The sequence below is a fragment of the Ranitomeya variabilis genome, chromosome 3, assembly GCF_051348905.1.
Source record: "Ranitomeya variabilis isolate aRanVar5 chromosome 3, aRanVar5.hap1, whole genome shotgun sequence".
NCBI classification, from domain to species: Eukaryota; Metazoa; Chordata; class Amphibia; order Anura; family Dendrobatidae; genus Ranitomeya; species Ranitomeya variabilis.
Genome location: NC_135234.1, coordinates 679,476,964 through 679,490,063, shown reverse-complemented (window position 1 = coordinate 679,490,063; position 13,100 = coordinate 679,476,964). Strand labels below are relative to the sequence as shown.

The following is a 13,100-nucleotide window of genomic DNA, read 5'->3' as shown; positions in this document are numbered from 1 at the left end:
TCAAAATAGACGGGGGCAGAGCAGGACCTAGTCGCGGTGTTTTGCTTTAGTCTCCGAACTAGTCTCATCTCTGTCGGCGGTTTGAGGAGCATACAACAGGTGACAGGTTCCATTTAAGTAAAAATTTCACAAAAAGTAATCTAAATAGACAAGATAGTGTGGTTTAGCTGCGTGTCCATCACAGTCCTGCGGTTCACAGCGCTTAGAATATACAGTACTGTATGTAAAGAGCCAGCTATACACTGTGTAACGAAACATGGTACTGAATACAGACAGTCCGCAGTGCACTCGTACCCCATAAACCAGCAATCACGACTCCTGGAAATTTCCTCTCCTTCTGTTTGCCAGTGTCGGCATCCCGCATGAATTTTCTTTTCCAAGCAAAGGGATTTGCCAAACTAACAAGCATGTATTCCCCTGTAGGCGATCAGTGGAGACGTGCTCACATAAAATGATTATTATAGATTGCCATTTCAGAGATCGGGAAAAACCGTGGCCGTGGAGTTACATCATGGCTCAGGGTGTATTGGCCGGCGTCACGTCACTGGTGTTATTACAAGCCAACACCTTATAGGAACCCGATTATAGCGGCTGTAATGAGCGTAATTACTAATAATGGGCTGCACTTTATAACTCATGCTCATTATGACATCAGGGATTGGGAATTTAGTGGTATTTTGGAACACTCCCATATTTATCGTAAGAGATATTAACCCCTTCACATTCAAAATAGTTCAATAATAATTATGTAAAGACATACTTGCTATATAATTTAGGTACCCTAACTTCTGGATAACTCCTTATAATGGGCCCAGGGAAGTGGAAAAATTAATGATACCTTTCAGACCAGCATCACTCCTCCATACTCATCGGTGCTTGACCCACTAGTTCCCTGGCATCAACATCTGGTAGGGTTGTCACACAGCAAATCAATGGCTGCTGGACGTCTGCAATGTTCACAATTCATCCTATAAATCTGTTATGCTTATTAAATCACTGGCATGATGTATCAGGGCTTGTCAGTGCCGGTCCTCTGCATAAGCTGAGCGTTGGAAGACTCCTATGCTCAATCACTATTCACAGCCAGGTATCTGGATAGCGGTCATGTGTTCACTGCAGAACAACCATTAGAAATAGCTTTCTGTCCTGTCTATCAGGGAAGGGACAGAGGATCTACACTAGCATAGTCGTATAGCAGAGAAGACTCCTTTTGCAGAGGTAGGAATTATGGCAGCTGCCAGAGGGGGAAGGGGAATGATTCTGTCTAGATTCTGGAGCGCCCCCATAGGGCTAGGGGTACTCGGTACCGGGTCCTTCGGTTCTCAAGGGGGATGTCACGGTGGCTGACCCGGTCCATGGCCCTAGGGACGTCCGTGTAAAAGGGAAAAGGTCTTTAAAGGGGAAATGTTCATGACACCATCTGTGGTATTTGGTCAGGGTGACCGACGCTGCTTAGGGGTCCGCTGGGGTGATGTTATGGCAGCTAGATGGTATACCTTCCCACAGGTGAAGTGTAACCCCAGGGCTTCCCAGTGTGTAGATGGTGGATGGTGAGAGGTGCAGTGAAGAACGAGGACACAAGGTTGCAGTCTCTTTACCTTTTTACTGAAGGCTTCAGCATCCACAGTCCAGAGCACCAGATCACAGGGCAGACAGAGTCCGGCCGGATTGGAGGCAAGTCCAGAGTCCCCTTATCCAGGTGGAAATCAGTAGCCTTCCTCTGGCGCCTGGGTGTTGTAGTACCTTCCTGCTGAGCGTCTCGGTAATAAGGTCCTCACAACTGATGGTGTTCTAGATGTTATGTCTCTCTCTCTGTCCCCCTGATGTGAAGGATAGGACAAACCCGTATGACTGATGGCCTGAGGCATTTTACAGGGACCCTAGCACGCCCCAGCCCCCACAAGTTGCCACCGTGCCTCCTGGGTATAGGTCGGGCAGGTAACGTGGAATTATCTGTCCTGCTGGTCTCTGGCGCAAGGTATGGAGACGGTTGCTCCCTCGGTGTTCCGGCTACTGGATCCTGCGCCTCAGAAAGGAGGCAGCCTTTTGCAGGGCAGAACTCCTTCTGGTTTCCTCTCCTTTTTGCTATGACTTCGTTTCTCACCCTCTACAATACAATTCGATGTTCGTGTCTCTTTCTTAGGATGCTGCCGCACGTCGGGCCGACGCAGCTCCGTGGCCTTCTGTCTAGGCCTCTGACAGGATCCCACCCCTGTCAGGGACCCACTCTGTCAGCAGCTATTAGGTGTTCGTCCTCCCTCTCTGTCTGCCTGACAGGTGCTGCCTGGGTGAAGCTCAGCCAGCTTCTGACTAACTTCCTATCCAGACCACCAGTTTTACCTAATTGTGAGGAGTGCCCTAATAAATAGGAGCATAGCTCCCCCTGGTGGACTGGAGTGTGAAGTGTGGTGTATGGTTTGTGATACCTGGTAGAGAGATCTCCTTTATTGCCTTCAGACGTAACATCACTCCCCCTGGTGGAAGAATGGCATTACTGCAACGACCAGGACCCTGGGGCGCTGCAATTCCGTCCCCAGCAGGACTAGAATGAGGCACATGGAATCAAGTAAACACTGTAAATTACCTTAAAACAAAAACTAGAAATGTTTAAGAATTTTGGCATTAAAATGTTTCATGGGATCTCCTTTTCAGAAGGTGAAGATTCAGGGCTCGTTATATTGAAAAATCCACTTTTCTCATGTCCTCCTTGTTATTCATTGGACTACTGGGGACAGCGATGACATGTTTGTAAACTGCTGTGGAATATGATGCTATATAAGCATAATAATACTCACCAAAATGAAATGTCTTTAGGCTGGATTAAGAATTTTCGGTCTGTAGATTTTCTAGATGATCTGTATTTTTAACACTGACATCAAAAAGTGTCATAGTTTCCACAGTCATTCCCTGTCCTGCCAACCTTCTACCTAAAGGTACCTTCACACGAAGCGACGCTGCAGCGATAGCGACAACGATGTCGATCGCTGCAGCGTCGCTGTTTGGTCGCTGGAGAGCTGTCACACAGACCGCTCTCCAGCGATCAACTATGCCGAGGTCCCCTGGTAACCAGGGTAAACATCGGGTAACTAAGCGCAGGGCCGCGCTTAGTAACCCGATGTTTACCCTGGTTACCAGCGTAAAATCTAAAAAAAACAAACAGCACATACTTACATTCACGTCCCCCTGCGTCCACTTCCTGACTGACTGAGCGCCGTACAGTGAGAGCAGAGCGGTGACGTCACCGCTGTGCTGCTTTCACTTTCACTTTGCGGCGCTGAGTCAGAGGAGGAAGCAGACTGCAGGGGACGCAGGTGAGTATGTACTGTTTGTTTTTTTTACATTTTACGCTAGTAACCAGGGTAAACATCGGGTAACTAAGCGCGGCCCTGCGCTTAGTAACCCGATGTTTACCCTGGTTACCAGTGTAAAATATCGCTGGTATCGTTGCTTTTGCTTTCAAACACAACGATACACAGCGATCGGACGACCAAATAAAGTTCTGGACTTTATTCAGCGACCAGCGACATCACAGCAGGATCCTGATCGCTGCTGCGTGTCAAACGAAACGATATCGCTAGCGAGGACGCTGCAACGTCACGGATTGCTAGCGATATCGTTATAATGTCGTTTCGTGTGAAGGTACCTTAAGACTCTCATGACTCACTCTGGGGCTGCCAAGGCCACTTATGAGTCCCATGAGCAAACATCACAGAACACTTTTTAGTGCTTTATTAACTGTATCCTGTCAGAACATCTCTATACATTTCACATTTTTTATAGTATGCCACAGATTTTATTAGGATGTACAATTATTTTCTATTATTCAAAGAAGGCAACAGTTTTTGTATTAAAGGGGTTACAATTGACCCTCTAGCCTAAAACTAAAATTGGACTATTTATGTCAAATGTAGTGTAATGTCAGCATGCCCAATGACTTCTCCAAGGCCCCCATACACATTGGACAAAAAAAGTTTATAGCTGAAAAACTGCGAAAAATAATTACTGTATTTTATACAACTATAAGACGCACCTAGGTTGTAGAGGAAGGAAATAGAAATAAAATTGAAGCAACAAATGTGGTTTTAACACACTGTTATGGGGGGGAAGGATCTGCTGTTGCCACTGTTATAGGGGTAATGTCCCCTAATTCTATAGTAATATCCCCTATTGGTACATCCAGACTATAGGACGCACCCCCCACTTTCCTCCAAACTTTTTTGGGGAAAAAGTGCGTATTATAGTCCGCAAAATACGGTTTGTTGAATGACTGCTAAACTGAATGGTCTCCGGTTATAATGATGTACCCCAAGGTTCAGTGCCATGTTCGCTAATATTGAACGTATTTAGTAATGGTATAGAAGACAGGAGGATTAATATTATTGTTCCTATTTATGCAGATGACGTTATGTAGTATAGAGCGGTGTGTGGAAGCTATAATTAACAAGCTGACATAGATAAGCTAAGCGTTTGGGCATCCACGTGGTATATGAGGGTCAATATGGATAAATACAAATGTATTCATCTAGACACAAATAATATCCAGTCATCCAATGAATAAAACTAGGAGATATAATATGCAAATTGCCTCTTCAGTGAAAAAGAGGACTTAAACTCTATAGCGCCACCTGTTGGAAGTAGCGATCCTACAAGTCACAATCAACCCTTTAACAAGTCGTGCAATATGACTTAGGATAAAAGCCAAATCAGTATCTCAATTCGCAGACACGGTGTTTCGGGCTGTTGGCCCTCGTCAGTGCGAAGCATGAGAACTGATATGGCTAGGTGAGAGGCTCCGGACTGAGGTCTAAGGGGTAACGTTTCTCCTTATGGAGAGTGACATGCCAGCTGGCTTGTCAAGGTAAGGAGGCTTATTCGCCGTGCAATGCTCCTCTGGGAAATATAATATGACTTGTAGGATCGCTACTTCCAACAGGTGGCGCTGTAGAGTTTAAAGGGACTCTGTCACCTGAATTTGGAGGGAACAATTTTCAGCCATAGAGGCGGGGTTTTCGGCTGTTTGATTCACCCTTTCCTGACCCGCTGGCTGCATGCTGGCTGCAATATTGGATTGAAGTTCATTCTCTGTCCTCCGTAGTACACGCCTGCGCAAGGCAATCTTGCCTTACGCAGGCGTGTACTATGGAGGACAGAGAATGAACTTCAATCCAATATTGCAGCCAGCATGCAGCCAGCGGGTAAGGAAAGGGTGAATCAAACACCCGAAAACCCCGCCCATATGACTGTCACCTGAATTTGGAGGGAACAATTTTCAGAGTCCCTTTAAGTCCTCTTTTTCACTGAAGAGGCAATTTGCATATTATATTTCCCAGAGTAGCATTGCACAGCGAATAAGCCTCCTTACCTTGACAAGCCAGAGCTGGTATGTCACTCTCCATAAGGAAAAACTAGGAGAGTCATTTATAGAGAAGGATTTGGGTATCCTTGTAAGTCACAGACTGAATAACAGCAATAAATGTCAATCAGCGGCTTCTAAGGCCAGCAGGTTATTATCATGTATTAAAAGAGGTGTGAACTCGTGGGACAGGGACGTAGTGCTCCCACTTTACAATGTGTTTTTGCGACCTCAGCTAGAATATGTAGTTCAGTTCTGGACATCAGTTCATAGAAAGGATGCACTGTAATTAGAAAAGGTACAAAGAAGTGCACAAAACTGATAAGGGGAATGGAGGAACTTGGTTATGAAGAAAGATTAAAATAATTAAATGTATTTAGTCTTGAGAAGAGACATTTAAGGGGCAATAACCTCTTATATACAGTATGAGCCCCCACATGGCCTCCTATATAGAGTTTGAGACCTCACATATCCACCTTTTATACAGTGTGAGCCCCCAGATAGCCTCCTGTATACAGCATGGGCCCCACATATCCTCCCATATACAGTATAAGCCCCACATAGCCTCTTATATACTGTATGTACCCTACATAGTCTCCCTATATACAGTGTGAGCCCCTACATAGCCTCTTATATACAATATGAGCAACCACTTAGCCTCCTATGTAGTGTGAGCTCCCACATAGACTTTATATATACAGTGTGAACACCACATAGCCTCCATATATACAGTGTGAATGCCACATAGCCTCCATATATACAGTGTGAGTGCCACATAGCCTCCATATATACAGTTTGAGCACCACATAGCCTACATATATACAGTATGAGTGCCACATAGCCTCCATATATACAGTGTGAGCGCCACATAGCCTCCATATATACAGTGTGAGCGCCACATAGCCTACATATATACAGTGTGAGTGCCACATAGCCTCCACATATACAGTGTGAGCGCCACATAGCCTCCATATATACAGTGTGAGCGCCACATAGCCTCCATATATACAGTGTGAGCACCACATAGCCTACATATATACAGTGTGAGTGCCACATAGCCTCCATATATACAGTGTGAGCGCCACATAGCCTCCATATATACAGTGTGAGCCCCACATAGCCTCCATATATACAGTGTGAGCACCACATAGCCTACATATATACAGTGTGAGTGCCACATAGCCTTCATATATACAGTGTGAGCGCCACATAGCCTCCATATATACAGTGTGAGCCCCACATAGCCTCCATATATACCGTGTGAGTGCCACATAGCCTCCATATATACAGTGTGAGCACCACATTGCCTCCATATATACAGTGTGAGTGCCACATAGCCTCCACATATACAGTGTGAGCGCCACATAGCCTCCATATATACCGTGTGAGTGCCACATAGCCTCCATATATACAGTGTGAGCACCACATAGCCTCCATATATACAGTGTGAGCGCCACATAGCCTCCATATATACAGTGTGAGCGCCACATAGCCTCCATATATACAGTGTGAGCCCCACATAGCCTCCATATATACAGTGTGAGCACCACATAGCCTACATATATACAGTGTGAGTGCCACATAGCCTTCATATATACAGTGTGAGCGCCACATAGCCTCCATATATACAGTGTGAGCCCCACATAGCCTCCATATATACCGTGTGAGTGCCACATAGCCTCCATATATACAGTGTGAGCACCACATTGCCTCCATATATACAGTGTGAGTGCCACATAGCCTCCACATATACAGTGTGAGCGCCACATAGCCTCCATATATACCGTGTGAGTGCCACATAGCCTCCATATATACAGTGTGAGCACCACATAGCCTCCATATATACAGTGTGAGCGCCACATAGCCTCCATATATACAGTGTGAGCGCCACATAGCCTCCATATATACAGTGTGAGCCCCACATAGCCTCCATATATACAGTGTGAGCGCCACATAGCCTCCATATATACAGTGTGAGCGCCACATAGCCTACATATATACAGTGTGAGCACCACATAGCCTACATATATACAGTGTGAGTGCCACATAGCCTTCATATATACAGTGTGAGCGCCACATAGCCTCCATATATACAGTGTGAGCACCACATAGCCTCCATATATACAGTGTGAGCCCCACATAGCCTCCATATATACCGTGTGAGTGCCACATAGCCTCCATATATACAGTGTGAGCACCACATTGCCTCCATATATACAGTGTGAGTGCCACATAGCCTCCATATACACAGTGTGAGCACCACATAGCCTCCATATACAGAGGGTGAGTGCCACATAGCCTCCATATATACAGTGTGAGCACCACATAGCCTCCATATATACAGTGTGAGCACCACATAGCCTCCATATATACAGTGTGAGCGCCACATAGCCTCCTATATACATACAAACATCCCATATGCATGATAAAAACAACAACGCATACTCACCTCGCTCTCATTCCCCTGACGTTCTGCACTCTCTGATGCACTGACGCTACGCTGTGCACAGCTGACATCGCAATGTCATCGCGATTGCTGTTTCACACACTGATTGATGGAAGATGGAGCTATCTACCCCATCCTCCACCAATGTATTCACCGCTGTCTGCTTCCCGAGGATGCAGATAGCGGTGACAGCGGGCATGGTTCGGTCAATGTGCCACTGTTTCAGCGCTTCCGGTGTCCTGGTCCTGGACTGGAACAGTCACAGGGCCAGATGTGGCCTGCGGGCTGCAGTTTGCCCAGGTCTGCCATTAATCTGTGGAATAGTCTACCTCAACATCTGATCTCTGTGGCAACAGTTGATGGTTTGAAAAAAGGCTCAGATGCTTTTTTTTTTTTTAAGAAGAAAATAACAGAGTTATTTTCTGAATGTTTGGTCCAGTGGACTGACAATCGGGATCATGAGGGAAAGATTAGTCATTTTAGAAAGGACTGGTCACGCATTCTGGTTGTGCATGTGCCCTCTTCTACCATTGTCCTTTACTATGCCTCAGTTGAACATTTGTAAATTTTCAATTGTATTAACTACATATGTTGTTTTTTTCATTACTGGTATACTCATTAGTAGTCAGGATCTATGAAAGCCTAAGGCTACTTTCACACTAGCGTCGGGCTCGGCCGAGGTTACCGACGCTAGCGTTCTCTGCGCCGCACAACGGGGGCAGCGGATGCATTTTTCCAGCGCATCCGCTGCCCCATTGTGAGGTGCGGGGAAGCGCGGGGAGGTGGGGGCGGAGTTCCGGCCGCGCATGCGCGGTCGGAAATAGCGGACCGTCGGGAGCAAAAAACGTTACATGTAACGTTTTTTGCTCCCGACGGTCCGCCACAACACGGCGCAACCGTCGCACGACGGTTGCGACATGTGTCAATGCGTCGCAAATGCATCGCTAATGTTAGTCAATGCAGAAAAAACGCATCCTGCAAGCACTTTTGCAGGATGCGTTTTTTCGGCAAAACAACGCATTGCGACGTATTGCAGTTAACGCTAGTGTGAAAGTAGCCTAACATGTCAGTATTTCCTAAGGCTGCCCTCCAAACATGTAGCATCTCCAATGTGTCACTTGGGCAAATCCTATGTTTATTCATTTATTGTCCTTACTTACCATATATAGCGCCATCATATTCAGCAGCGCTTTACAGACATTATCATCTCTGTCTCTATTGGGGCTCGCAATCTAAACTCCCTATCAGTATGTCTTTGGAGTGTGGGAGAAAACTGGAGGAAACCCACGCAAACACGAGAAGAACATACAAACTTATTACATACAGTGGGGCAAAAAAGTATTTAGTCAGTCAGCAATAGTGCAAGTTCCACCACTTAAAAAGATGAGAGGCGTCTGTAATTTACATCATAGGTAGACCTCAACTATGGGAGACAAACTGAGAAAAAAAAATCCAGAAAATCACATTGTCTGTTTTTTTATCATTTTATTTGCATATTATGGTGGAAAATAAGTATTTGGTCAGAAACAAAATTTCATCTCAATACTTTGTAATATATCCTTTGTTGGCAATGACAGAGGTCAAACGTTTTCTGTAAGTCTTCACAAGGTTGCCACACACTGTTGTTGGTATGTTGGCCCATTCCTCCATGCAGATCTCCTCTAGAGCAGTGATGTTTTTGGCTTTTCGCTTGGCAACACGGACTTTCAACTCCCTCCAAAGGTTTTCTATAGGGTTGAGATCTGGAGACTGGCTAGGCCACTCCAGGACCTTGAAATGCTTCTAAAGAAGCCACTCCTTCGTTGCCCTGGCGGTGTGCTTTGGATCATTGTCATGTTGAAAGACCCAGCCACGTTTCATCTTCAATGCCCTTGCTGATGGAAGGAGGTTTGCACTCAAAATCTCACGATACATGGCCCCATTCATTCTTTCATGTACCTGGATCAGTCGTCCTGGCCCCTTTGCAGAGAAACAGCCCCAAAGCATGATGTTTCCACCACCATGCTTTACAGTAGGTATGGTGTTTGATGGATGCAACTCAGTATTCTTTTTCCTCCAAACACAACAAGTTGTGTTTCTACCAAACAGTTCCAGTTTGGTTTCATCAGACCATAGGACATTCTCCCAAAACTCCTCTGGATCATCCAAATGCTCTCTAGCAAACTTCAGACGGGCCCAGACATGTACTGGCTTAAGCAGTGGGACACGTCTGGCACTGCAGGATCTGAGTCCATGGTGGCATAGTGTGTTACTTATGGTAGGCCTTGTTACATTGGTCCCAGCTCTCTGCAGTTCATTCACTAGGTCCTCCCACGTGGTTCTGGGATTTTTGCTCACCGTTCTTGTGATCATTCTGACCCCACGGGGTGGAATTTTGCGTGGAGCCCCAGATCTAAGGAGATTATCAGTGGTCTTGAATGTCTTCCATTTTCTAATTATTGGTCCCACTGTTGATTTCTTCACTCCAAGCTGGTTGGCTATTGCAGATTCAGTCTTACCAGCCTGGTGCAGGGCTACAATTTTGTTTCTGGTGTCCTTTGACAGCTCTTTGGTCTTCACCATAGTGGAGTTTGGAGTCAGACTGTTTGAGGGTGTGCACAGGTGTCTTTTTATACTGATAACAAGTTTAAACAGGTGCCATTACTACAGGTAATGAGTGGAGGAAAGAGGAGACTCTTAAAGAAGAAGTTACAGGTCTGTGAGAGCCAGAAATCTTGATTGATTGTTTCTGACCAAATACTTATTTTCCACCATAATATGCAAATAAAATGATAAAAAAACAGACAATGTGATTTTCTGGATTTTTTTTTCTCAGTTTGTCTCCCATAGTTGAGGTCTACCTATGATGTAAATTACAGACGCCTCTCATCTTTTTAAGTGGTGGAACTTGCACTATTGCTGACTGACTAAATACTTTTTTGCCCCACTGTATGTTTTCCTTGATGGGATTTGAACCCAGGACCCCAGCGCTGTAAAGCAACAGTGCTAACCACTGAGCCACTCGATGTTCATACCTTTACTCCACAAATATTGGTTACCCAATAATAGACGTCAGACTTAAGTATTTTTTAGTAAGTAAGGCCCCAGTGACAATTCCCTTCAATCCTTAGACTAGTTGTAGCCCAGATAATGTGTACATCCTGTATTGCATGCGTGATGGGTCAACTTTTATTATTTAAAAGGGTTGTCCAGGATTAGAAAGGTTTGACAGCCTTCTAGAAGCAGGAATACGCCTGTTCTCTAACTGTGTGATTCTACAACTTGGCTTTGTTCACTTTAAATGAGCTACAATACCAGACACAACCCATGGCCATGAGTGGTGCTATGTCCAGAAGAAAGGGGTCAGATTTTATCTTATGGTGTTTTTTCCTGGAGTGCCATGTTAAAGATTTACTCCCTATTGTTTTGTTTTTTTACAGATGTACTTGACCATGTTGTTCCAAGAGACGCCCCTTTTTTTCAGCAACCGAATCCAAGAGGGGCAACAACTGCTGCCAATGTTTCTTCGATAGCACAGAGTAACCATGCGGTTCATGTACAGAGCCCACTGCTCACCAGCTCCCCAACAAGCAGCCAAAGTTCAGGACCCAATACAAATCCCCACGCACACAGTCCATTGCATGGCCGCAGCACAGTGCCGCCTGATGCCTTTGTGTATCCACAGAGTCCTTTACATGTCAGTACCCCAATAAACACACATTGTCTGCCAGCGCAAGCACAACATAACCTTATCCACACACAAAACACAGCTGTGCAAACCCATATCCCACCTATGTCACCATCACATAGACCCCTGATACACGCTGACCATGGAACACAACCCAAAAATTCATCTGGGCAGCAAAACACTGTTCAAAGGCAGAGCTCAGTCGTGCAAAAACAGAGCCCTCCACGGGCACATGTGCATTTTCACAGTCAAGTCACTGTTGGTCCAGTGCAGTCTCAGAATCCTGTTGCACAAACAAATGGATATGGGCCAAAAAATAGTCCTGTGCAGTCCCACGGTCTTGAACAGGTTCGCAATACATCAGTACAATTACCTGATACGGTGACTCTGGAACAAACTGTACCGGCGCATAAGATTGTGCACACACAGGGCTTCAGTTCACCTGTACGCTCACAAAGTGAAGGCACAGCACCCAGTAATGGTCAGGTCCAGGGTCCAGGTCAAACCGTACCAGTGCATAAGATTCTGCACACACAGGGCTACAGTTCACCTGTTTGCTCACAAAGTGAAGGCACAGCACCCAGTAATGGTCAGACCCAGGGTCCAGGTCAAACCGTAGCGGCGCATAAGATTGTGCACACACAGGGCTTCAGTTCACCTGTACGCTCACAAAGTGAAGGCACAGCACCCAGTAATGGTCAGGTCCAGGGACAAGGTCAAACCATATCGGCGCATAAGATTGTGCACACACAGGGCTTCAGTTCACCTGTACGCTCACAAAGTGAAGGTACAGCACCCAGTAATGATCAGGTCCAGGGTCCAGGTCCACTTTCACCTTTAACCTCTCAAAGTTCTGGAACCCAAGCCCAACCTGCTGTGCACACACAGTTCTCCCAATCTCATCCCCCCGTGCACAGGCAGAGCTCTGCAGGTCAGGCAACCACTGTTGTACGCACACAAGGTGGATTTACCCAGGAAAATAAGCCTAAGCCAACTTCATTTCATCAGCCAGGTCCTGTCTGTACCAGCACTACATGTACTCCTACAAATAGCACCGTGCAAACTCAGCACGTACATTCAGATAACACGATGCCAGTCCACAGCACAGTACACACCCAGATGCCTTCCCTTACGTTACACAGTCCTGTCCAAAGGCAAGGCCCACAACTACACAGCACCGTGCACATACAAAACACCTTACAAACATTCAGAACACCTTGTAATCAAAGTCAGTCTGCTCCAAACTACCAACTGGCGCAAACACAGAGTCAGTCATATCCAGTCAGCCCTGGCAGCACGGGCAGGTGAGTCTTCTTCTACAAGCCTGTATTGTAGAGCTTCATTCGCAATTCTGCAGGCTTCAGAGCTGAAATTTACAGCATATCATTCCGATTCAGTATCTGTGTAGCATTTGATCTGGTGACTAAGATTCTGAAAAGTTCAGTCTTTACACAAGGCTGTTAACAGTAATCTGATATATTAAAACCCAATTTGTCCGTCGTCCATCAGACTGACAGATACAGAAGCTTGATTCATCGCTCGGAACGTTTCCACTGGTCCAGAGTCCAGTGTTAGTGGTGTTATACCACTACATCTTACTATTGCTTGGTGATGCATGGCTTGCATGTAGCTTC

The 13,100-nt window shown here is 45.7% G+C and overlaps 1 protein-coding gene across 3 annotated transcripts in view; it reads left to right on the top strand.

Moving 5' to 3' along the window:
* Nucleotides 1–13,100, top strand: part of TNS2 (tensin 2) — a 191,908-nt gene that overhangs the window by 158,463 nt on the left and 20,345 nt on the right. For all 3 annotated transcript variants that reach the window (XM_077298018.1, XM_077298020.1, XM_077298019.1), the window contains exon 19: nucleotides 11,219–12,770. In XM_077298018.1, coding sequence (XP_077154133.1) covers nucleotides 11,219–12,770 — 1,552 coding nt within the window. The remainder of the gene's footprint in view (nucleotides 1–11,218; nucleotides 12,771–13,100) is intronic.